The sequence below is a fragment of the Sus scrofa genome, chromosome 15 (assembly GCF_054392235.1).
Source record: "Sus scrofa isolate SSC_HxYL_T2T_F1_AM1 chromosome 15, Sscrofa_HxYL_maternal_Yorkshire_Landrace_v2.0, whole genome shotgun sequence".
Classification (NCBI taxonomy): domain Eukaryota; kingdom Metazoa; phylum Chordata; class Mammalia; order Artiodactyla; family Suidae; genus Sus; species Sus scrofa.
Genome location: NC_139397.1, coordinates 68,567,719 through 68,591,990, shown reverse-complemented (window position 1 = coordinate 68,591,990; position 24,272 = coordinate 68,567,719). Strand labels below are relative to the sequence as shown.

The window sequence follows — 24,272 nt, the reverse complement described above, 5'->3', positions numbered from 1 at the left end:
AATTTCTAACACAGAAACATTAGGGCTATTTCTTTGTGTGGTGGTATTTTTTTCACACAAAGAAAAAACACTATCAGTTGCATGTAAAGCTAAAGGGCTAAAAATAGTTAATTGTTTCCTTGGTTACAAAAGCTAATTCTTCCTCTGAATTTAGGGAAACTACAGATGCCTTAAATCTTTAGATGCTTGGTTAATAATACTATTTTATACTGTAGTCCTCTTGTAGTGAGTTGGTAAAATTAATAATATAGATTAAGGAATTATTTTTCCAGGTGTGGTCATGCTGTTGTGGTTAGAGGGGACGAAGACTGCTTATCTCTAAGTCACATACTACAAGAGTTCTCCTGTTGCTGGCATGGGTTTGATCCCTGTCTGGGAACTTCCACATGCCGCAGGTGCAAAAAAAAAAATCTTTAGGTTTTTAAAAAGAGTATCCCCAGGGCAAACTAACTTGAATCCTATTTCAACTTAGTCTGTTTATTGTTGTTTTTAATAATATCCTTCAGGAGTTCCTGCTGTGGTGCATTGGGTTAAGAATCTGACTGCAGCAGCTTGGGTTGCTGCAAAGGCACAGGTTCAATCCCTACCCTAGCTCAGTGGGTTAAAGAGTCCAGCATTGCCAAGGCTGCAGCAAAGGTTGCACCTGGGTCTCGGATTCAATTCCTGACTTGGGAACTTCCATATGCCATGGGTGCAGCCACTAAAAAATAAAATAATAAGCTTGGAGTGCCCATTGTGGCTCAATGGGTTAATAACCCGACTAGTCTCTGTGAGGATGGGGGTTTGATCCCTGGCCTCACTCACTGGGTTAAGGATCTGTCATTGCCACAAGCTGTGGCATAAGTTGCAGATGTGGCTCAGATCCAGCGCAGCTGTGGCTGTGGTATAGGCTGGCAGCTACAGCTCTGATTCAACCCCTAGCCTGGGAACTTCCATATGCTGCAGGAGCAGCCATAAAAAAGAAAAAAGAAAAAAAAAATCCTTCAGAGAAGGAGTGATACTGAAAAATTTGGGAGACTGACATCTTAGGTATACTAAAGAATATTCCAAATATTAAAATATATCCATATGTATATATACATATATATATTATACATATATATGTATAATATATATATAATGCAGTCAGCATAATTAGGAGTACATTATATAGCAGCTTATTTATCTCCAGCACACAAGCCACAGATCCGTATTTAGAGAATTTCTCCTAATTTTATTACTCTCTCTAGTCACTTTGTAACTTTCTCCCTTACTGTAATGGACTGATGTAGGGAGACCAGTTGAGAAATTGAGTTTAATAATGTAGTAGCTGTCTTGTATCAAAACCCATACATATATGTGTCTTTTTAGGTTGTTGTACTATTATGACATAGACACTCTGGGATATTTTGTTGTGGGGAGAAAAGAAAATTAAAAACATGAGGCCACCTTTTTTCTGAAGGAAATTTTAAAAGAAATGTGACATTCCCCTTCAAAAGGGGGTGGGAGGAGGAAAAAATAAACTTGATCAGTTAATTGTGATCCTAAAAATACCAAAATTTAAACCGTACCGCAGTTTTGGACTTCCATTTAGGATGTAGAAAGTTTCAGAAAAATGTTTCCCCCACCCTAACAGGGGATAGTTGGATGATATCCAAAATTGTAACATTTTTGAGCCCTCAGACCACTGAGGCTCTGAGGGATTCACAGCAACCGAATTTGAGAGTCAGGACACACCAACTGTCTTCCTTTTGGGTTTGATAGGAGAAAAGGCGGCAGCTATGTAAGCAGACAAGAACAATTCAGCCAAGATATTAAATTTCTAAAGGCCAAGTGTGGGCTACTACATCACTTTGAAATGGGATTGACTACTTAATTTGTGTGTCTTAGTGCAAAATGAAAATATGAGAGCCCTCACTCAAAAATGAAGAATTCAAGGAATTCCCATTGTGGCTTAGCAGGTTAAGCATCTGACTAGTGTCCATGAGACTGTGGGTTTTTATCCCTGGCCTCGCTCAGTGGGCTAACAATCTGGCTTGCAGCAAGCTGCAGTGTAGGTTGCAGATCCAGCGTTGCTGTAGCTGTGGTGTAGGCTGGCAGCTGCAGCTCCAATTCGACCCCTAGCCTGGAAACTTCCATATGCTGCAGGATCAACCCTAAAAAAAGAAAGAAAGAAAGAAAAAAAAAAAAAAACCCAAAGGATTCAAGATGGTGCCAGCAGAGCAGGAAACCAGGCACAGAACTTTCTAAGTATGGGCTGTTGCGCATTCAACCCAGTTCTCAGATATAAAGGGAGGTGCCCCTCACCTGAAAGTCCTTTGCCATTCACCTTCACCAGGTGTCCATGAGGAGAGAGGGAGTGCTGACCTCCATGCAAATGAGGAGGTGATCGGTGGTTGTGGAGGAACAAGCTCAAAACCTCACTAGCTTCACAGCTCCTTCTCTGCAGAGCTGAAGTCTTAGCCCACTGTGGGCAGCACAGCAGCTACTATGGCCACAGGACACTGGCAAAGATTGACTGTTTCTGGAGAAGCAGTGGAAGACAAATCTATCTGCTTCTCTCAGGACTCAGGTAAAGATTTATTGGTGTGGGGGGAAGGGGAGAAGCAACAAGTCTCTGCTCCTGATGGAGGGGCCAATACAGATACCAGATGTTTGCTACACTGCTGAGGGGTGGTGCAGAAAACAACCACCCCAGATCAGCTGTTTACAAGGCCGAATTTGGGGCCGCAGGTAGGAAGAACAAGAATGCCAAGGAATCCTCACCTCTGGAGCCAAAGCTGCCTGAGATTGAGGCTGAACTGGGATAAGGGATCTCACCTGCTCCTACCACAAGTTCAGCACCAAGTCACAAGGAATACCAGTCTTCAGCTGGGGAAGAGGAAAGAGCATGGAGAAAGACCCTCTCTCTAACACAGGTATGTGGGGACAATGGAAAGCAGGGGCACAAGAAAACCTAACATTCAACCCTACCCTAAGCACAAGGTAACAGCAGCCAGCCCACAGTTAGTGAAATTTGAGGCCTGTAGGTCCTGAGACCATGATTAATAGAATTTGATATCTGGTGAGAATAACTTTCAAAAAATGAAACATGAACTATTTTTTAAGTCATACAAAAGCTGAAGGAATTCATCACCAGCAGACTTGCACTATAAGAAATATTTAACTAAGTCTTGGATTTCCCATCGTGGCTCAGTGGAAACGAATCTGACTAGCATTCATGAGGATACAGGTTTGATCCCTGGCCTTGCTCAGTGGGTTAAGTATCTGGTGTTGCTGTGGCTGTGGTGTAGGCCGGCAGCTACAGCTCTGTTTTGACCCCCTAGCCTGGAACCTTCATATGCCGCAGGTGCGGCCCTGAAATAAAAGACACACACACACACAGACACACAAAAAACAAGAAATATTCAAGTAAGTTTTTAAGGCAGAAAAACAGTTATACCAGATGGAAATATGAATCTAGGGGAAGGCATGAAGAGCACTGGGAATAGTATATACTTATGCAAGTAAATATATAAAAGTTTTTATTTAGATCCCTTTAATAATCTACTGCTTAAACACAAGTAATAGTGTTATATGGGATTTTTAATATATGTAAAAACAACAGGTATAATAATAGCACAATGTTGGGGTAGTTATAAATGGAAGTACATTATAAAGTCCTTGTACTATATGTGGAGTGGTGTAATATCTTATTTATTTAGTCTTTTTAGGGCTGCACTTATGGCATATGGAGGTTCCTAGGCTAGGGATTGAATCAGAGCTACAGCTGCCACTCTACACCACAGCCGCAGCAATGCAGGATCTAAGCCACGTCTGCGACCTACAACACAGCTCACAGCAATGCTGGATCCTTAACCCACTGAGTAAAGCCAGGAATTGAACCCACGTCCTCCTGGATACTAGTTGGGCTTGTTAACTGCTGCTGAGCCATGATGGAAACTTCTGGAGTGGTGTAATATTAACTGAAGATAGACTGGGTTAAATGTATACCACAGATCCTAAAGCAACCACTTAGAGTAACAAAATAAGCTAACAAGCCACTAAAAAGATAAATGGAATTAAAAGTATTGAATTAATTCAGAAGAATCAAGGAAAAAAAGAATGTATGGAACAAATAGAAAATAAATAGCAAGATGATAAACTGAAATCTAATTATACTGATAATCACATTAAATGTAAATGGCCTAAATAGACCCACTTAAAGATAAGGGTATTAAAATAGATTTTAAAAATAGTGCCCAATTGTATGCTGCCTAAAAGAAATGGTGGTAGATAAACACCCTCCGAAAAATGTTCAGCTAATAGGAAATACTGGTTGCCTTAGCTAAGATGATATGGAAGGTGTAAGAAAAATCATGAAGATTAGAAAGAAAAAAAGCTTTGTAATCACAGACAACATGATTTATAAAAAAAATCCAAAGTAATTTCAGCGCCAGTGTAGGAACTGTGCCTTTAGAATGCATACTGGATACAAGCATGATACTTGAAACATCACTTTTGTTTTATCATCAGTCAACAATTAGAAATTAAAGTAGAAATGTGTGTTTTACAACAGCAAAGTCAGATATGATTAGATGGAAAGATTTATATACTGCATATTATTATACACCAAATAATAAAATACGATGTTGAGAGAAATTAAGGCAGACTTAAAGGAGGTATATGCCATCTCCATGGACTGGAAGACTCAGTGCGAAAACATCTATCCTCCCCATAGTGATAGTTACAATCCTGGTCAAAATCCTAACAGGCTTTTCCCGCACTGTGTGTGTGACTCTACAAGCTGATTCTAAGATTTTTTCTTATTGTGGTAAAATAGATATAATAAAATTTGCCATTTTAACTATTGTAAAGTGTGCAATTCAGTGGCATTCAGTACATTCACAATGGTGTGCAACCATCATCACTGTCTATTTCCAGAACTTTTTCGTCATCCCAAACAACAGTACCCATTTAATAGTAACTGCTCATTCCCTCCTTCCCCAAACCCCTGGTAATCTCTATTCGACTTTCTGTATCTATGAATTTGTCTATTCTAAGTACCTCATATAAGTGGAATCAAAGAATATTTTCCTTTTTGTGTCTGGTTTGTGGCACTTAGCATGTTTTTAAGAGTCATCCATGTATCAGAATTTCTGTCCTTTTTAAGGTTGTATAATATTCCATTGTATGTATATAGCATATTTTATTTATCCATTTGTGGGTTGATGGACATTTGGGTTGTGTTCACCTTTTGGCTACTGTGAATAATAACACTAGTGTGAACATTTGGTACCTTATAAAGATTTAAATGAGTGATTGTTTCTTTAATGGTAACAGTAGTATTTAGATTGCATGAGTCTGTTTGATAAGGTCAAAATACTCCAGCAATTTGCTCATTATTTCTGTTTTTGATTTTTTTTTCTTTTTTTAGGGCTGCACCCACAACATATGGAGGTTCCCAGGCTAGGGGTAAAATTGGATCTGTACCTGCCAGCCTATGCCATAGCCACAGCAACGCTAGATCCTTAACCCACTGAGTGAGGTCAGAGATTGATCCTGCATGCTCATGGATCCTAGATGGGATCGTTAACCGCTGAGCCACAAAGGGAACTCCCGTTTTCAAATTTATTGACAAATAATCATGCATAGTACCCTCTAAACTTTTTGATCACTTCATTTTGCAAATTCATGTTTTTGTTTGTGCCTCTTAAATGTTTTTGTTCATTTTATTAATCTTTTCAAGTACTGACTTTGGTTCTGTTGATCTTTTCTTTTGAATCATTTCTTTTGATATTTGCTCTTTTAACTTTTATGGACAGTGAAGACTTAACTCATTAATTTTCAGCTTTTCCTCTATTACAGTAAAAACATTTAGTTATAAACTTCCCTGTAGGAGTTCTCATTGTGGATCAGTGGTTAATGAATCCGACTAGGAACCATGAGGTTGCGGGTTCTATCCCTGGCCTTGCTCAGTGGGTTAAGGATCCGGCGTTGCCATGAGCTGCGGTGTAGGTTGCAGACGAGGCTCGGATCCCGTGTTGCTGTGGCTCTGGCGTAGGCTGGTGGCTACAGCTCTGATTAGACCCCTAGCCTGGGAACTTCCATATGCCACGGGTGCGGCCCTAGAAAAGGCAAAAAGACAAAAAAATAAAATAAAAAAATAAACCTCCCTGTAAATCCTGGTTTGGTTGCATTGTGCAAGTTTTGTTTCTGTAAACAGCTTCATTAAGTATACTTTACTTATGAAACTTCCCCATTTCAAGGGTACAATTAAAAGCTATTTGGTAAATTTACCAAAAAAAAGGAGCAGTCATGACCATAAACCAGTTTTAGAACATTTTCATTATTCTAACCAGAACCTTCATGCCTGTTTACAGTTAATTCCCATCCTACTTGCCAGTCCCTGGCAACCACTCATCTACTTCTTTCTCCATATATTTGCCTTATTCTGGACATCTCATAGAAGTGGAATCATATGTGTACTTTTTCATGTCTGGCTTCTTTTACTACTATGTTTTTAAAAATCTTTTTAGGGCCAAACCTGTGGCATATGGACATTCCCAGGCTCGGGGTTGAATCAGAGCTGCAGCTGCCAGCCTACGCCACAGCCACAGCAATGCCAGATCCAAGCCCCATCTGCAACCTACACCACAGCTCACAGCCATGCCGGATCCTTAACCCACTGACCAAGGCCAGGGATCGAACCTCCAACCTCATGGTTCCTAGTCATATTCATTTCCACTGCGCCACAACAGGAACTCCTGAGTTCACTCTTTTTTATTAGTGGCAGTTTACCATTGTGTAACATTTTCGCCTATCTATTCAACAGTTAATGGACATTTAGGATGTTTCCAGCTTTTGGCTATTATAATTGATGTTGCTATGAACATCTGCATGAATGTCTTTGTGTGAACATGTGTTTTAATTTTTTTTGGGTAGATACGTAGGAGTGCAATTGCTGGGTCATGACTTAATTTACTTTTTTTTTTTTTTTTTTTTTTTGCTTTTTAGGGCTGCACTCATGGCATATGGGAGTTCCCAGGCTAGGGGTCAAGTCAGAGATGCAGCTGCCAGCCTATACCACAGCCACAGCAATGCCAGATCCAAGCCGTGTCTGTGACCTACACAAACAGCTCATGGCAACGCCAGATCCTTAACTCACTGAGCGAGGCCAGGATTCAAACCTGAATCCTCCTGAATCCTAGTCGGGTTTGTTAACCGCTGAGCCATGAAGGGAACTCCATAAGTTAATTTACATTTAAAAAGCTGCCTTTCCCAAAGTGGCTGCACTATTTTACATTTATCAGTAGCAATGTGTGAGGTCTCCAGATTCTCTACTCTGACCAACATTTGTTCATAAGTAAGGAGAGCTTACTTATTATACCTTTTTTGATGGGTGTGAAATGATCTCAATTGTGGTTTTAATTTACATTTTCCTAATGACTAATGTTGATCTTTTCATGTACTCTTAGCTATTTGCTTGTCTTTGATGAAATGTCTGTTCACATCTTCTGCCCAGGTTCTGACTGGGTTGTCTTATTGAGTGGTAAAAGAGTTCTTGTTAAAGTTTGTTTGATCCACTTTCTAGAGAAATGTGTATGATGAGAGGTAAGCATCTAAGCTGATCCTTTTGCATGTGGATATACAATTTTCCTAATACCATACGCTGAACATAACAATTCTTCCTTTCCTAAGTGAATTGCCTTGCTAATTTTTTTTTGAAAAATATTTGACTACAAATGCAAAGATTTCTGGACTCTCAATTTTGTTGATCTCTATGTCTATCCTCAATTCCCATACCACACCGTTTTTTTTTGTCTTTTTAGGGTCACATCTGTGTCACATGGAAGTTCCCAGGCTAGGGGTCAAATTGGGTCTACAGCTGCCAGCCACAGCAATGCCAGATCTGAGCCACGTCTGCAACCTACAGCACAGCTGACGGCAACGCCTGATCCTTAACTCACCGAGTGAGGCCAGGGATCGAACTTGTGTCCTCATGGATACTAGTCAGGTTCGTTACCCCTGAGCCACGTAGGGAATTCTACACTGTCTTGAAAACTGTACTTTTATAGTTAAAGTTTTGACATAGGGACATGAAGGTACTTTTCATTATTTTTTAGAATTGTTTTGGCTATTTCTGGATAGTTTGTCCACATATTATATGTATTTTCATAACCAGTTTCTCCAAGTTTTTAGATTTCCTTTCCTTCATTTTTGACCCTTGAGTTATTATTTAAGCTTTAAAATATATTTTTCTTCTTTTTGGACGCCCCACAGCATTTGGAGTTCTCAGGCCAGGAATTAGATCTGAGCCACAATTGGCAATTTAAGCCACAGCTTTGGCAATGCCACATCTTTTAACCCCACCCCCCACCCCCCGCCGTGTCAGGCCAGGATCGAACCTGCATTCTGGCACTGCAGAGATGCTGCTGATCCCATTGTGCCACATTGGGAACTCCTATATATTTTAATAAATTTTGGTGATTATCCTCTAAGTTAATTGTATCATAATCAGAGAAATTGGTGTTATGTACCAATTTTTTTGTAAGTTTTGGAGACATGCCATATTGCCTAATAGCCAATTTTTATAAATGTCTCATATAAAATTGACATGACTATGTATTCTTTGTTGGGACACAGAGGTGTATATGTTTATTATATCAATTTTATTCAAATATACTGTGCTGTTTAAATCTTCTATATATTTTTCTGTTTTACTTTATAACAAGAGAAGTTGTAATCTGCCACTGTGTCAACTTGTCTGCATTTCTAAGGATTTTTGTTTTTAACTTACTGAGGCTATTTTGGTATATGCATGACAGGTTTAGAATTGTGAGTTAATTCTATTTATACTTAACCTATGTTCTTAAACTTTGTCTCAATGTCCATGTAATATTTATATATCTATTCCAGATTTCCCTTGTTTAGTATATTTTTTTGGTCTATCCTATCCTTTTATTTCCACTCTATCCAAGTCGCTTTGCTTTTTGTTGTGTCTTGTAATGTTATGTAGCTGGATTTTTTTCTTTAAATCAAATTTGAGATCTTTTAACTAGAGAATACAGTTCATTTACACTGATTATAATTTTTTTTGGGGGGGGGGGCTTTTTAGGGCTACATGAACAGCACTTGTGGAGGTTCCCAGGTTAGGGTCGAATTGGAGTTGTAGCTGCCGGCCTACACTACAGCCACAGCCACAGCCACAGGCGATCCAAGCTGAGTCTGCAACCTACATCACAGCTCACGGTAACGCCAGATCCTCAACCCACTGAGTGAGGCCAGGGATCGAACCCACAACTTCATGGTTCCTAGTCAGATGCATTTCCACTGTGCCATGATGGGAACTCCACACTGATTATAATTTTGAGATATTTATATCTATTCTTACCACCTCATTTTCTTACAGATTTAAAAATTTAGTTTTTCTCTGTGTCTTCCATCCCCATTCCCCACAATGACTCTGTATTTTCCCTTCTACTAATTGGAATTTATGTTATACATTTGAATAGTACTACTTTAAAAAAATTGTATTGGGGTATAGGTGACTTACAATGTTGTATTAGTTTCAGGTTTACACAAAATGATTCAGTTACACATTTATCTATTCCTTTTCCCCCATATAGGTTATTACAGACTACTGAGTAGATTTCCTTGCACTGTCCAGTAGGTTCTTGTTAATTATCTATTTTATATACACTGTGTGTCTATGTTATACCCATTCTCCCAATTTATCTCCACCCCCGCCCCCATGGTTTCCCCTATGGTAACCGAGAGTTTGATTTTTATTTTGAAATCTGAGTTTTTTTGTTTTATAAATAAGTTTTTAAAAATCATTTAAAAAATCAGATTCCACATATAAGTGATATCATATTTGTCTGACTTCACTTAGCATGATAATTTAATAGTAGTACTTTTATTAAACCTTCCTCTGGAGATTAATTATTCTCATTTTTAGATCAAAAGTTAGAGAGAAAACAACATTTTGGTTTCTAAGAGTCTACTCAGCTATAGGATGTCTTGCATTTCAGCATATAATCCATAGTTTAAAATGTGACTACATTAATACAAATTACCTAATGAAACGATGTTTAGAAATTAAAATGTCTTTTATAGCCTAAAAGTTATTATAGGTACTATTAAAATTTTTCTTCTTCTGAAATTAAGTCCTTTAAAAGAACACTATATTTAAAATACCTCAACACAACTATTTATTACAGATAAAGAGGTTTTTATATGAAATTTCAAAACTTAGTAAAACTTAGTGCACCACAGTAAATCAATGTATTTTTGTTTAAAGTGGAAAGTTTATTTGCTCAATACACCAAATAGAATGCAAGCACTGTCATGACAAATATACAGAAATATGCAGATCAACATAAAACAGTAATTTAGTTTAAATGAAGGGAAATCTCTATATGTTATGACAACGTACTCCCAAGAAGAATCCTTTTTTCAGTTAATTACACATTTCGATAAAATAAAGGGTAATGAATTAAGTGGAAGATAGCTTGTGAATTTTTCTTAAAAATAAAAACCCAACTCTATTAATCCATGCCAGTTAAACGCTCTAACTAAAATTTCCAAGTAAGTGCAAAAGGAGATGGAATTAGTTACCTTTTTTGTTTGAGCAGTCCCAAGAAAAATGGTTACTACATATACAGCAGGCAAACTGTTAAGACCGACGAATCTAGAACATAGTGTTGTACTAAAAATTTAGTCTCATATTGTGCTAAATGCTCATCATTAGATTAGTATGGCACATTTTGGTCCATGATATGGTTTAATGCCAAGACAGATCCCAATGTGCTACAGAAACACATAGATTACTGTTGCTTTTTGTTTTGTTTTGAAATATATATATTTTAAAAAGCCAGGTATACTTCCACATATAAAGGTAGGTTTTCCCAGGAAGAATTTACAGGAAGTAGTCTGGGGTGCGCCGGGTCACATGAGGCTCTCCACGACGAGGTGCTGGGTCAAATTGAAGGCTATAAATGGCAAAAAAAAAGAAAGCAGATAATGAAAAGATTTGACTTTGCACGCAAACAAATCAACAGAGAACAGGCCACTGAAGTAGAAAGAGCAGTCCTGTCTTCTACCTCTTCAGCGTTATGACTACAGTGGAGACCAGGTCAGATAACACGTCTGGTTCATGGACTAAATGGTCTGTAGTATTACTACCAGGTGAATAGAAGTAATGGGAACAGATGCGCTTGTTCTAGATTTTAGGGGAGAGTATTGAGTCCTTCACTATTAAGAAAGACGTAATTAGCTGTGAGGATTTGTAGATGATCTTTATTAGGATGAGCGAGTTCCTTTTGATCAGCTGACTACAGTTAACCCTTGAACAATGCTGGGGTCCTGACCTTCTGCAGTTGAAAATCTGAGTACAACTTATAGCCAGACCTCTGTATACAGTTCCTCCCTACTTGTGGTTTCAAGGATCCTGTGGTGCTGCAGTATTTAAAGTACTTAAAAAAAAAAAAAAAAATCCATGTATGAGTGAGCCCACTCAATTCAAAGCTGTGTTGTTGAAGGTTCAATTGTATTTTTATTGTGAAGGGTGCTGGATTTTGACAAATGCCTCTTCTGGCTGTACTGAGATGATCAGATGGTTTTTGTCCTTCATTACCATAGTTTATTAGAGTAATTTTCATATTTTGAACCAACTCTTCATTCCTAGGATATATCCCCCTTGGTCATAGTGCATAATCCTTTTTAGTACTGCTAGGTTCAGTTTATTAATATTTTACTGCAGATTTTTGCATCTATATGGATAGAGTATTAGTTTGTAGTTTTCTTTTTTGTAGGGCCACACCCGCAGCATATGGAGGTTCCCAGGCTAGAGGTCTAATCGGAGCTGTAGTTGCTGGCCTATAGCGATGCTGGATACGAGCTGAGTCTGTGACCTGCACCATAGTTCATGGCAACGCCGGATCCCTAACCCACTGAGTGAGGCCTGGGATCGAACCTCATAGTGGTTGACAACCTAGTCGGATTTGTTAACCACTGAGCCATGATGGGAACTCCAGTCTCTCACAGTTCTGAAGCTGGAAGTCAGACATGAAGGTGCCAACATGGATGGGTGAGTGATGGTGCGAACCCTCTTCTGGGTTGCAGACTGTCAATTTCTAATTCTATTTTTTCAATACAGTTATAAATTTCCCTGCAAACATTGCTTTCCTGTATCCCATAAGTTTTAATACACTGTGTTTCATTTCCACTCAAATATTTTCTTGCTTCCCTTGTGATTTCTTGACACCTCCCCCACTGCCCTGCAGATTATTTAGGAGCATGTTAATTTCCAAATATTTATACATGTCTCAGTTTTTCTTGTTATTGATTTCTAATTTCATCTCACTGTGTCTGAAGAACATACTCTGTATGACTCTAATCTGAAGCTTGGTTGGTAAACTGGCATACAGTCTCTTGGATGTTCCGTGTGTGTCTGAGTAGCCATGTTCCGCTGCTGCTGGGTAGAGTGTTCTGCAGACATCAGAGTGTTTCTCAAGTCTTCTATCTCCTTGCTGATCTTCTGCCTAGTTCTATTACTGCAAATGGCTTAATGAAGTCTCACAAATATTATTGCTGAATTCTCTATTACTCCCTTCACTTCTGTTCACTCTTGCTCCATACATTCTAGGGCTCCACTGTTAAGTGTATGTATTTGTGATATCTGCCTAGCTGTCCATTTTTTGGGGGGTGTGTGTCAAGGAGTAAAAGATAGCTTTCACTGCTTTGCCAGGCAAAGGAGGCCACAGCAGGGTAATGCCTTAAACACTGTACTCCCTAGTCTGACTTTTTATCACTCTGAAATGTCCTTTTTTATGTCTAATGATAATTTTTGTTTTGAAATCTACTTGGTCTGATATTAATATATACAGTGCAGCACTTCTATGGTTACTGTTTATTTGCGTGGTATATCTTTTTTCACCATTTCAATTTATTTTTAATTTATTTTTTAGGGCTGCACCAGCAGCATATGGAGGTTCCCAGGCTAGGGGTCAAATCGAGCTGTAGCTGCTAGCCTACGCCACACTCACAGCAATGCCAGATCTGAGCCATGTCTGCAACCTACACCACAGCTCGTGGATCCTTACCCCACTGAGCAAGGCCAGGGATCAAACCTTCATCCTCATGAATGCTATTCAGATTCGTTTCCTCTGAGCCACAAAAGGAACTCCAATCTATTTGTGTTTTTGAATCTAAATTATGTTCCCTATAGACATTATATAGATCTTTAAAAAAAAATCAACTTGATAAACTCTGCCTCTTAATTGCATTGCTTAGATGACTCTTTAGTGTTATTGATATGAATGGGTTTATTCCTGCCATTTTCTTTTCCTTTTTAAAAAACATGCCTTTGTTTCTTGGTTCCTGCTTTAACTGCTTTTTAAGTAAAATGTTACTTTCTCTTTCTTAAAAATTTTTATACTTGATTTACAATGTTCTATTAATTTCTGCTGTACAGCAAAGTGACCTGATTATACAAAAATATACATTCCTTTTGTCATATTATCATCTATCACGTTCTGTCACAGGTGATTGGACATAGTTCCCTGTGCTGTACAGGAGGATCTCATTGCTTAACCATTCTAAATGCTCCCCCCTGGCAACCACAAGTCTATTCTCTATATCTTGAGTCTGTTTCTGTTCTGTAGAAAGGTTCATTTGTGCCATATTTTAGATTCCACATCTAAGTGATATCATATGGTATTTGTCTCTTTCTGACTTACTTCACTTAGTATGAGAATCTTGAACTGCATCCATGTTGCTGCAAATAGCATTATTTTGTTCTTTTCTTTGGCTGAGTAGTATTCCATTGCGTATATGCATGTCTTAATCCATTCATCTGTCAAGGGACATTTAGATTGTTTCCATGTCTTCCCTATTGTGAACAGTGCTGCAATGAATGTAAGGGTGCGTGTATCTTTTTGAATGAAAGTTTTGCCCAGATATATGCCCAGGAGTGGGACTGCTGGGTCATGTGGAAGTTCTTTCTATATTTAGCTTTCTGAAGAACCTCCATACTGTTTTCCATAATGGTTACACCAATTTACATTTCCGCCAACAGTGTAGGAGGGTTCCCTTTTCTCCACACCCTCTCCAGCATTCGTTATTTGTGGACTTTTTTTTCACGTGCCTATTGGCTGTCCATCTATCTTCTTTGGAGAAATGTCTATTTGGATTTTCTGCCCATTTTTCAATTGGCTTGTTTTGTCTTTTCATGTATTTTTTTTTTTTTTTGTCTTTTGTCTTTTTGTTGTTGTTGTTGTTGCTATTTCTTGGGCCGCTCCCGCGGCATATGGAGGTTCCCAGGCTAGGGGTTGAATCGGAGCTGTAGCCACCAGCCTACGCCAGAGCCACAGCAACGCGGGATCCGAGCCGCGTCTGCAACCTACACCACAGCTCACGGCAACGCCAGATCGTTAACCCACTGAGCAAGGGCAGGGACCGAACCCGCAACCTCATGGTTCCTAGTCGGATTCGTTAACCACTGCGCCACAACGGGAACTCCATTTTTTTTTTTTTTTTTTTTTTTAATGATTTCCTTTGCTGTGCAAAAGCTTATGAGTTTGATTAGGTCCCATTGGTTTATTTTTGTTTTCATTTCTATTGCCTTGGGCGACTGACCTAAGAAAACATTTGGAGGGTTGATGTCAGAGAACATTTCGCCTGTGTTCTCTTCTAAGTTGTTTTATGGTATCTTATGTCCAAGTCTTTAAGTCATTTTGAGTTTACTTTTGCACATGGTGAGGGGGTGTGTTCTAGTTTCACTGATTTACATGCAGCTGTCCAGTTTTCCCAACACCACTCGCTGAAGAGACTTTTTCCCATTTTTATTCTTGCCTCATTTGTTGAAGATCAATTGACCATAGGTGTCTGGGTTTATTACTGGGTTTTCTATTCTGTTCCATTGGGTTTTCTATTCTGTTCCATTGTTCTGTATGTCTGTTTTGGTACCAGTACCACACTGTCTCGATTACTGTAGCTTTGTAATATTGTATGAAGTTCAGAGAGTTATGCCTCCTGCTTGCTTTTTTTTCCCCCCTCAGCATTGCTTTGGCAATTCTGGGTCATTAATGGCTCCATATACATTTTTGGACTGTTTGTTCTAGTTCTGTGAAAAATGTCATGGGTTGCACTGAACCTGTAGATTGCTTTGGGTAGTACAGCCATTTTAACATTATTAATTCTCCCAACCTGGGAGCATGGTATATGTTTCCATTTCTTTGAATCCTCTTTAATTTTCTTGATTAATGTTTTATAGTTCTCAGCACATAAGTCTTTCACCTCCTTGGTGATGTTTATTCCTAGGTATTTAACTTTTTTGGGTACAATTTAAAAAAAATATTTTTCAATAGTCCTTTTCTAGTATTTCCTTGTTAGTATATAGAAATGCAACTGATTTCTGAATAAAATGTTGTTTTCTAACATGCTATTTAAATTCGTTCAGTAGGTTTAAAGTTACTTTATTAGTGGTTGCTCTAGAATGTACGATACACAGCTTTTGAGATTCTACTTTAGGTTTATAAATTCTAGTGAATTAAAAGATTATTTACTCCTAGATAATTTATAGCTCCTTTCCATTTCCATTCCCTTTTTGCTATTGATTTTATACATATACATAAGTTACAAACTCAAAAATACATTATAATTACTATTTTATATACTCTTCTGACCTTAAAGCTGAGAAAAGAAAGAAATGAGGGCTTACCTATAGGTTTTGTTATGCTAACCTTCTTACTTTTGTTTTCTTCATATTCTTCCTTTAATTCAAATTACCATCTGGTGTCACTTCCTTACTTTAGTACAGCTTTATTGCCACCCACCTTCTTTGTGCTGTTACTGTCAAATCTATGACTACATTTTTATAGACTACATTTCTTACAAGACCAATTATACTACAAATAGATCCATAATGTGTCAAGCAACTGGTTTTTAAATCAGTTAAGAAGGTGCAATTCCACTGTCTTTTACAATTACTATCTTATGTGCATAAACGATTTACTTTCTGGTGTCACTGGCTTTCAGTCTGTAGTACTCCCTCTAGTATTTCTTGTATGGCAGGTCTGCTAGCACTGAATTCTTTCAATTTTTGTTTAGCTGGGTATGTCTTTCTTTTGAATTCATTTTTGAAGTTGTGCTGGATATGACTTTGGTTGAGTTTTTTATTTTTATTTTTTTTTAGGGCCGCACTAGCAGCATATGGAGGTTCCCAGGCTAGGGGTCCAATTGGAGCTGTAGCCACAGGCCTACACCACAGTCACAAAAATGCATCTGAGCCATGTCTGCGACCTAAACCATAGCTCATAGCAACACTGGATCCTTAACTCACTGAGCGAGGTCAGGGATTGAACCCATGTCCTCATGGATGCTAGTCCAGTTCGTTAACTGCTGAGCCACAATGGGAACTCCAAGTTTTTTATTTTCAGCAGTATGTTTTAGTGCCTTTCTGAGATGTCAGCTGATTATGCTAAGATTCCCTTTTGTAAGTTATTTTTCTTATTGTTTTCAAGATTTTTTCTTTCGGATCATTGGCATTTTGTGTTTCTTCTAAGGAAACCATTAGATTGAATCTAGGGCTCACCCTAATCCTGGATGACCTTATCTTAGCTAATAATACCTGCAAAGACTCTACTTCCAAATAATATCACATTATGAGGTCCTGGCTGGACATGGATTTGGGGGGTAAACCAGCCAACCCAGTACAATTTATGTGTGGCTTGAAATGTTTTCAAGAATGCCCTAAACACTATTCTGATTGCTCCTATGTGGCTACAGCCTAATATATGTGCTTGTCTCCCAGTGCTGACTGTGATGATCCCAGGAAAGCTCTTCTCAGTTATCTCTTTCTCTGGTTTTATCTGTTAAATGTTTCCTTGCTCTGCTCTTTAGCTTGTTACTACTAGTATTTTGGTAGCTATGAGAGCTTTCTTCATTGGTCTCTACCATAATACCCACTGTCTTAAACAAAATACTTAGGTTTGCAATTCCTGACCCTCTATTCTGAGTAAGGTCAGTTCCCTCAAGCAGGGGTAAGGAACTTTTTGTTCTGTGTTCCCCTCTGAATAGAACTTCCAGGTCAGCGTTCCAGAGTTGCAGGCAGGTATGGGGGCCCCCTTATAAGTGACAACCCCTATTCTAGAGCAAGTGCTGGGGCAAGAGCTGGGGGTACCACATTCTGTGTCTGCCATGCATGCCTGGAAGAGGGGCTCCACCCTAGGAGCCAGGCAGGGGAAAGGAGTCTTAGTCTGACTGCCCACACCCACTGGGAGTAGAGCTTCTGTACCTAGGACTAGGGTAGGTGAGATATGCTTGCACCTGCCTGCTGAGGGAGAAACCACAGCCTCAGACTGAGAGCTGGGGAGGAGGGAAACCCCATCTTCTTGACCACACCCACCCAGGGTAGAATGACTATGCAGAACAGTTTCTGTACAAGGAATCTAGAAATGGGAGGGAACACATTATGGCTTAAATTCCACAAGCTCTGGTGTTATACTGAGAGTTAGTAGATTTTCTAGCATAAGCGTTTCTATATTTGCTGTGTGCCTTTAGGACAATTTCCAAAAACTGGAAATAACTGTTTCAAATAACCTTCTCCAATCCAATGGCTGTTCCTGTTTGCCATGTACTTCACTTCATCACTCCACAAGCAGAAATTCCCTACCTCTAATTTTAACAAATACATTAAAATGTTCCTTCTAAAAATGATTAACTACAATTAAAATTTCAAGTTACTTACAAGGAATATTTCAAAGTGTCATCTAATTCCATGATAGCAGCCTGGTTCCCACAACGATAACAGTAATTGGGTGCACTGAAAATGGTAACAACGTTCCGGTCATGACACCAGTTGTATCCCTGCAGCATTTAAAAATGTGTATTGTCAGTATTTCACCATAAACTGTGTCGACAAAGGTTAAGCTTAGAAAACTATACTCAAAACTGTTTACAAGTTTTCTCTGGAAATATAGTCTCCTGTCTTACCTTATATGGTGTTCATCTGCACTGAACACTCAACTTTGGGCAGAGGGTTCTGTTACATGGAGCTCAGTAACTGTTTTTATGCTTAGTCTATGCTTGAGATCTGGGCTAGGATGTGTATTCAAATTTCTCCCACAATGATGTTTTTTCCTCATAAATTGTGTCAGTTTTTGTTTTATATATTTTGACTCTGTTACTATGTAAATAGAAATTTAGAATTATCTCCTCCTAGGAAACTGGACCAATTTTAATCAGCAAAGCTCTCTTTTTATTTCTAAACATACTTTTGCCTTATATAGCCTTTACTGATTCATATTATTAGCTATATTTTGGATATTTTAATCTAATTGATATACTGATATACCATTTTCCATCTAATTCTAGTCTGTAGCATATTTAAAAAAAATTCCAAATAACAGGTGAATTCTGATTATTTACCCAATTTGAGAACCCTAGGAAGCAGGGTAGTAAAATTTTTCATCCAAATTTCTTATGATTATTTGATATAATTATATTTGTCTTTAACATACAAAGATACAGCTTTTTTCTTTTTTTTTGCTTTTTAGGGCTGCACCCACGGCACATGGAGGTTCCCAGGTTAGGGGTCAAATCAGAACTGCAGCTGCCAGCCTACACCACAGCCACAGCAATGCAGGATCCAAGCCAAGTCTGCAACCTACACCACATCTCATGGAAACGCTGGGTTGGTGACCCACTGAGTGAGGCCAGGGATCAAACTGGCATCCTCATGGATACCAGCCAGATTCGTTTCAGCTGCGCCACAATGGGAACTCCAATGAAGATATATTCTTGATTTACCATGCTGCCACCCCCTCCTGCCTCAATTGGCTTAGTGACGTGTTCTCTAACATCTTGAAGGCACTCCCTGCTGGTTTGGAAGGATCATATTCTATTTAAATTCTTTTCCTGTTTAAAAAATAGTAACATCGAAGTAGAGAAGTCTAGTACGCATCACCTTAACTAAGTGATCCAAGTTAACACCACGAGCAGTGGGATAGCCCTCACGACCTGATATGATACAACGAGAAGGACACAACATTGAGCTGTGGCATGCCGCTCAAAATGCACACCCTGATCAGAAGGATACATCAGCCAAGGCACAAATTAAGACATTTCTACAAAGTAAAATGGCTTGTAGTCTTCAAAAAGTCAAGATTATGCAAAACTAAGATCTGCGGAATTATTTCCACATCAAAAGGGACTGAATACAACATGATCCTGGATTAAACACCCACATATACAATTAAATTTTTCTATAAAGGACATCAGTGAGATAATAAAAATGTGAATAAGGTATTTAGATAATAGTAGCATAGCAATGAAATTTTCCTGTGACAACTATATAGAGTGGTTGTGCAAGAGGATGTCCTTAGTTTACAAAATACACATGGAAATTTGAATATAAAGGGGCATCTCCCTTGCAACTGACATTCAAACAGTTCAAAAAAAGTAATGTGGGGTAGGAGGAACAGGAAGGGAGAGACAGAATGATAAAGCAAATATTAAAATATCTATCTTTGTGGAATCTGAGTGTAGGATACAAGGAAATGTTTTGTTACTATTTTTTCAATTTTCCTCTAATTCTAAATTAACTTCAAAAGTGAATTATAATTTTACTTTGGCCAACTAGTCCTTTCATATTTGCTTAAACCAGCAAAATTTTTTCTCCTTTCATTTAGGTAATGAGGAGGAATGTTTCTGACATTTTAATTCACTTTTTTTTAAAGCATTGGTTTTATTTTATTTGCATTTTAGGGCTGCACTCACGTCACGTGGAGGTTTTCAGGCTAGGGGTCAAATCAGAGCTACAGCTGCTGGCCTATGCCACAGCAACAGCAGCGTGGGATCCAAGCTGTGTCTGCGACCTACACCACAGCTCACAGCAATGCCAGATCCTTAACCCACTGAGCAAAGCCAGGGATTGAACCCACAACCTCATGGTTCCCAGTTGGATTTGTTCCCGCTGCGCCACGACAGAACTACCGACATTTTAATTCATGAACCCTTACTATGGATACGTTTACTTGAAATAGAGATCATCTTATAGGAAAAGGACATACCTCCATTACCAGTTGGTGAGCACGAGAAACCAGTGTGAGGCCATTGGCATGGTTAAATGTTTCAGAAATATCTTGTCCAAATGTGTAGCCAGCACCACGTGGTGAGATGCCCCACCCACCACGATCATCCGGATCCGACCATAAGAGATCACACATTGGGCCCTAACCAAGAAAATGAAGTACGTGGTACAAATTATTAGTAGTCATGTTTAACTAATCTAGCTGTACCACAATGTGGTTGTATTTCTCTCTTATTAAAACTAAGTTTACCTCATGTGGCACTTCTTGTAAACGATCCAGGGCTCTTATATGATCCAGTGTATCTATGGATGGAGAGAGGCCACCATGGAGGCAGAATATCTGTTTATGAATTTAAAATGAACTTATTTTATTAAATGCTAAAAGACAATAGAGTAAAAATAATGGCTACATGTCAATACCAGTGGCTTTTCTTTACAAAATAATGTTTAATAAACTTATAAAATACAATACAAAAACACATTATTAGAGAGAGCTATTAACATTTAAATATACTTCTTTTTTCTTTATAATCCTAGGTATTTTCTATAGTGTATTTCCCCCTTTCCTGTTACTGGTTCCAACAGTTCAATTTTCTAGAATTTTCTAAGTACATAATCATGTTGCTTGCAAAGAATATTTTCTTCTCAATGTTTATACCTTTTAGTTCTTTTTATTGCTTAGTGCACTGGCTAGGACTTCCCAAAACAAAACTGAATAATACTTTTTTCTTCTAGGGTGGGGGGAATATATATATTCCTCCATGGATTCTATGTTAAGAGATAATACAAGTTTTAGAAGGCAATTTTCTCTTGATTTTGATGAGTTTTTTTTCTCCCTCTTTTTATGGTTGTACCTGTGGCAAATGGAAGTTTCTGGGCCAAGGACTGAATTGGAGCCACAGCTGTGGCTCATGCCACAGTCACAGCAACATGAGTTCCAAACCACATCTGTGACCTACACTGAAGCTTGTGGCAATGCCAGATCCTTAACCCACTGAGCAAAGCCAGGGTTTGAACCTGTATCCTCAGGAGACTGTCAGGTTCTTAACCCTCTGAGCCACAATGGGAACTCCTAATAATTAATATAATTAATTTATAATTAATATAAATTAATAAATAATATTTATTATATTTTATTATAAAATAATTTCATCTATTCCCCCCAAATTTACTGGAATAAAGCTGTAACTGTTAACTGTGACATGTAAATGCCTCCAAACTTACAGCAATACCTTCTTAATCCTAGTGTTTTATGTGGCCTTTTTCTCTTTTTTTTTTTTTTTTTTTTTTTTGTCTTTTGTTGTTGCTATTTCTTGGGCCGCTCCCGCGGCATATGGAGGTTCCCAGGCTAGGGGTCGAATCGGAGCTGTAGCCACCGGCCTACGCCAGAGCCACAGCAACGCGGGATCCGAGCCGCGTCTGCAACCTACACCACAGCTCACGGCAACACCGGATCGTTAACCCACTGAGCAAGCGCAGGGATCAAACCCGCAACCTCATGGTTCCTAGTCGGATTCGTTAACCACTGCGCCACGACGGGAACTCCTATGTGGCCTTTTTCTACATCAGTTTTGGGTATTGAATTTCTTTATTAGACTTTCAGAAACTGCTTCTGGCCATATTGTTCAACTGCATTTCTTGGTATCCATTTTTGTTTTTATCTTTTTTTAAGTTTATTTTACTGTTTCATTCCTTCCTTTTGCTTTCTAGGGCTGCACCCAAGGCATATGGAAGTTCCCAGGCTAGGAGTCAAATTGGAGCTACAGCTGCTGGCCTAAGTCACAGCCACAGGAATGGGATTCAAACCACATCTGTGACCTACACCACACCATAGCTCATGGCAAAATCAGATCCCCAAACCCTTGAGCGAGGTCAGGGATTGAACCTACATCCTCATGGATACTAATCGGATTTGTTTCCACTGTATCACAACAGGAACTCCAACTGTTTCATTCTTTAAATATTCATTTCACATTTCTATTTTTCTACAAAATAATCTATAAATAAATGCATTTCCTCGCATTTCATTCCTTATTTACATCCAAAAGTTTTGGTTTACATCATACTTTTTGGTCCAGTCATTTAGAAGTGATTTTTGTGTTAGTATCAGGTTGTGAAAGTTCCCAAGGAGGTCGATTTTTCATTTTCATTTATCCTTTTCTATTTAATTTCTCCTTCTCCCCCTGTCTTTTTAAGGGCCGCACCTTAGGCATATGGAAGTTCCCAGCCTACAGGTTGAATCAGAGCTGCAGCTGCCGGCCTACGACACAGCCACAGCAATGTGGGATCCAAACTGTGTCTGGGACCTACACTGTAGCTCACAGCAACTTAACCCACTGAGCAAGGCCTGGGATCGAACCCGCATCCTCAGGACAGCAGTCAGGTTTGTAAAGCCACAACAGGAAGTCCTCTCTTTAATTTCTAACTTAAGTTTTGTTCTACTACTTAGAGTCAGAGATCTTCATTTAACACATGATATATAAACAGATGGAAAGGAGAAAAGTGAAAGGAAAATGGGAAGGTGGAGAAGGAGGAAAGGAAGAACTTGCTGGTCTCAATGTACATAAAACTAACCCAATTCCTTGTTCTGAAACTTTAAGGGAAAGAGAGAGAAAAGTCCAAGGAGATGCAGAAAGAATGCCATGTAAACCCAGACTACAAATTACTAATCAAAATCCTTTCCTACTTTTATCCACCCTCACATACACACCTGTCCATCTACTAAAGCTGTAAGTGGAAGATAATCAAATAGATCTGTAAAATATTTCCAAACATTGGCATTTCCATACTTCCGCAGACATTCGTCATAAAAGCCATATACTTGGGTAATTTGTCGGCTCTCGTGGTTTCCTCTCAATATTGTAATGCGTTCTGGATACCGCACCTTGAGGAAAAGCAAAAGAAACCCATGGTACATATTTTTATTAGTGTTATGTTTTGCCCATTATCTTCAGACCCATTTCTTTCTTTTCTTTTGTTTTTTTAGGGCCACCCCATAGCATATGGAGGTTCCCAGGCTAGTGGTCAAATTGGAGCTACAGCTGCCGGCCCACACCACAGCAACCAGGGGTCTAAGCTGCGTCTGCAACCTACACCACAGCTCATGGCAACACCAGATCCTTAACCCACTGAGCGAGGCCAGGGATCGAACTTGTGTCCTCATGGATGCTAGTCGGACTCGCTACCACTGAGCCACAATGGGAACTCCTAACCTCAGGCCCCATTTCTTTAAATGGCTCTTTCTTCTTCTTCTTTTTTTTAAAATGGCTTTCTTTAAATGCTATTTCATTAAATGTTAATTCTTTTTCAGAATAAAAAATTTTTTCATTCGCCACCAGGTCCTCTTTAATCTTTAAAATAATTTTTAATAGTCATTCTTCATCATGTACTCACACTCCCCTCACTGAAATCCTTATTAACTGATACCTATATTACTATAATAAAATTGTATCTGATTGTCTCTAACATCTTTTTCATCCTCAGACTACCACTAGTCAGTCTTTCCAGAACACTGACGTTTTAATGTTGAAGGGACACAGATCACAAATCTGGACCCAAGACAAACTCTCTACAGACCAACTTCTCCCTTCCTCTTATTTCCACAGGAAGAGTGTATTTGCCAACAAAACACAAAAACAGGCCCTGACAAATCTGGGCAAGATTATAAATGTATTTAGTCTCTTTTTCATAACAAAACATACAGACATACTTTATGGTATACTATTTAGTTAGGAATGTGTCTGATAAGAAGTATGGAAATGCATCAGATTTTGTAAACCAAAAAGCTGCAAATGCATACTTCATAAATATTTTACTAAGCATCCATCATGGGTCCAATACTAAACTCAGTGTTCAAAACTAGGTGCCAGGTCTGCACAAATACAATACATGAATTCTGCTGGTTAGAGACTAATTTCATTAGGAGGTACGAGAAGTAAATAATACGAGGCAATACACCACTATGTAACATAAATAAAGGATGGGAGAATGAGTTTCACAATCATTTAGAATAGAAGGAGTAAAACTAAAATGGCTTTATGGGAGAAGGAGGACTTGAGCTGAGTCCTGGCAGAAGTGGAAAGAAATCAGACAGAGTAATCTTTTGGAGAAGCCAGAGAAGGAAATATTTGGAGACAGGCAAGAGCACTGAAACTCTTTGATTTGAGGCAAGGGGTTTATGCTACCACCTATTAGCAGCAAATTCAGGCTAGATGGTAGA

At 38.7% G+C, this 24,272-nt stretch overlaps 1 protein-coding gene and 1 long non-coding RNA gene across 3 annotated transcripts in view; one reads left to right on the top strand and one right to left on the bottom strand.

Annotated features, from left to right (window-relative positions):
- LOC146395889 (uncharacterized) overlaps positions 1-24,272 on the top strand; it is a 31,841-nt gene that overhangs the window by 1,296 nt on the left and 6,273 nt on the right. The window contains exons 2-3 of one of the 2 annotated variants that reach the window (XR_014829950.1): positions 2,318-2,551; positions 2,713-2,897. This is a non-coding gene — a long non-coding RNA (uncharacterized LOC146395889). Of the gene's footprint in view, positions 1-2,317; positions 2,552-2,712; positions 4,831-24,272 lie in introns of those variants that run through there. The other variant, XR_014829949.1, reaches the window with a different exon arrangement.
- Positions 10,247-24,272, bottom strand: part of PPP2CB (protein phosphatase 2 catalytic subunit beta) — a 29,109-nt gene continuing 15,083 nt past the window's right edge. The window contains exons 3-7 of the mRNA NM_001444823.1: positions 22,764-22,937; positions 20,304-20,393; positions 20,034-20,195; positions 17,711-17,829; positions 10,247-10,952 (exon numbers count right to left, since the gene is read on the bottom strand). Of these exons, the coding sequence (NP_001431752.1) occupies positions 10,880-10,952; positions 17,711-17,829; positions 20,034-20,195; positions 20,304-20,393; positions 22,764-22,937 (618 nt within the window). The 3' untranslated portion in view covers positions 10,247-10,879. The remainder of the gene's footprint in view (positions 10,953-17,710; positions 17,830-20,033; positions 20,196-20,303; positions 20,394-22,763; positions 22,938-24,272) is intronic.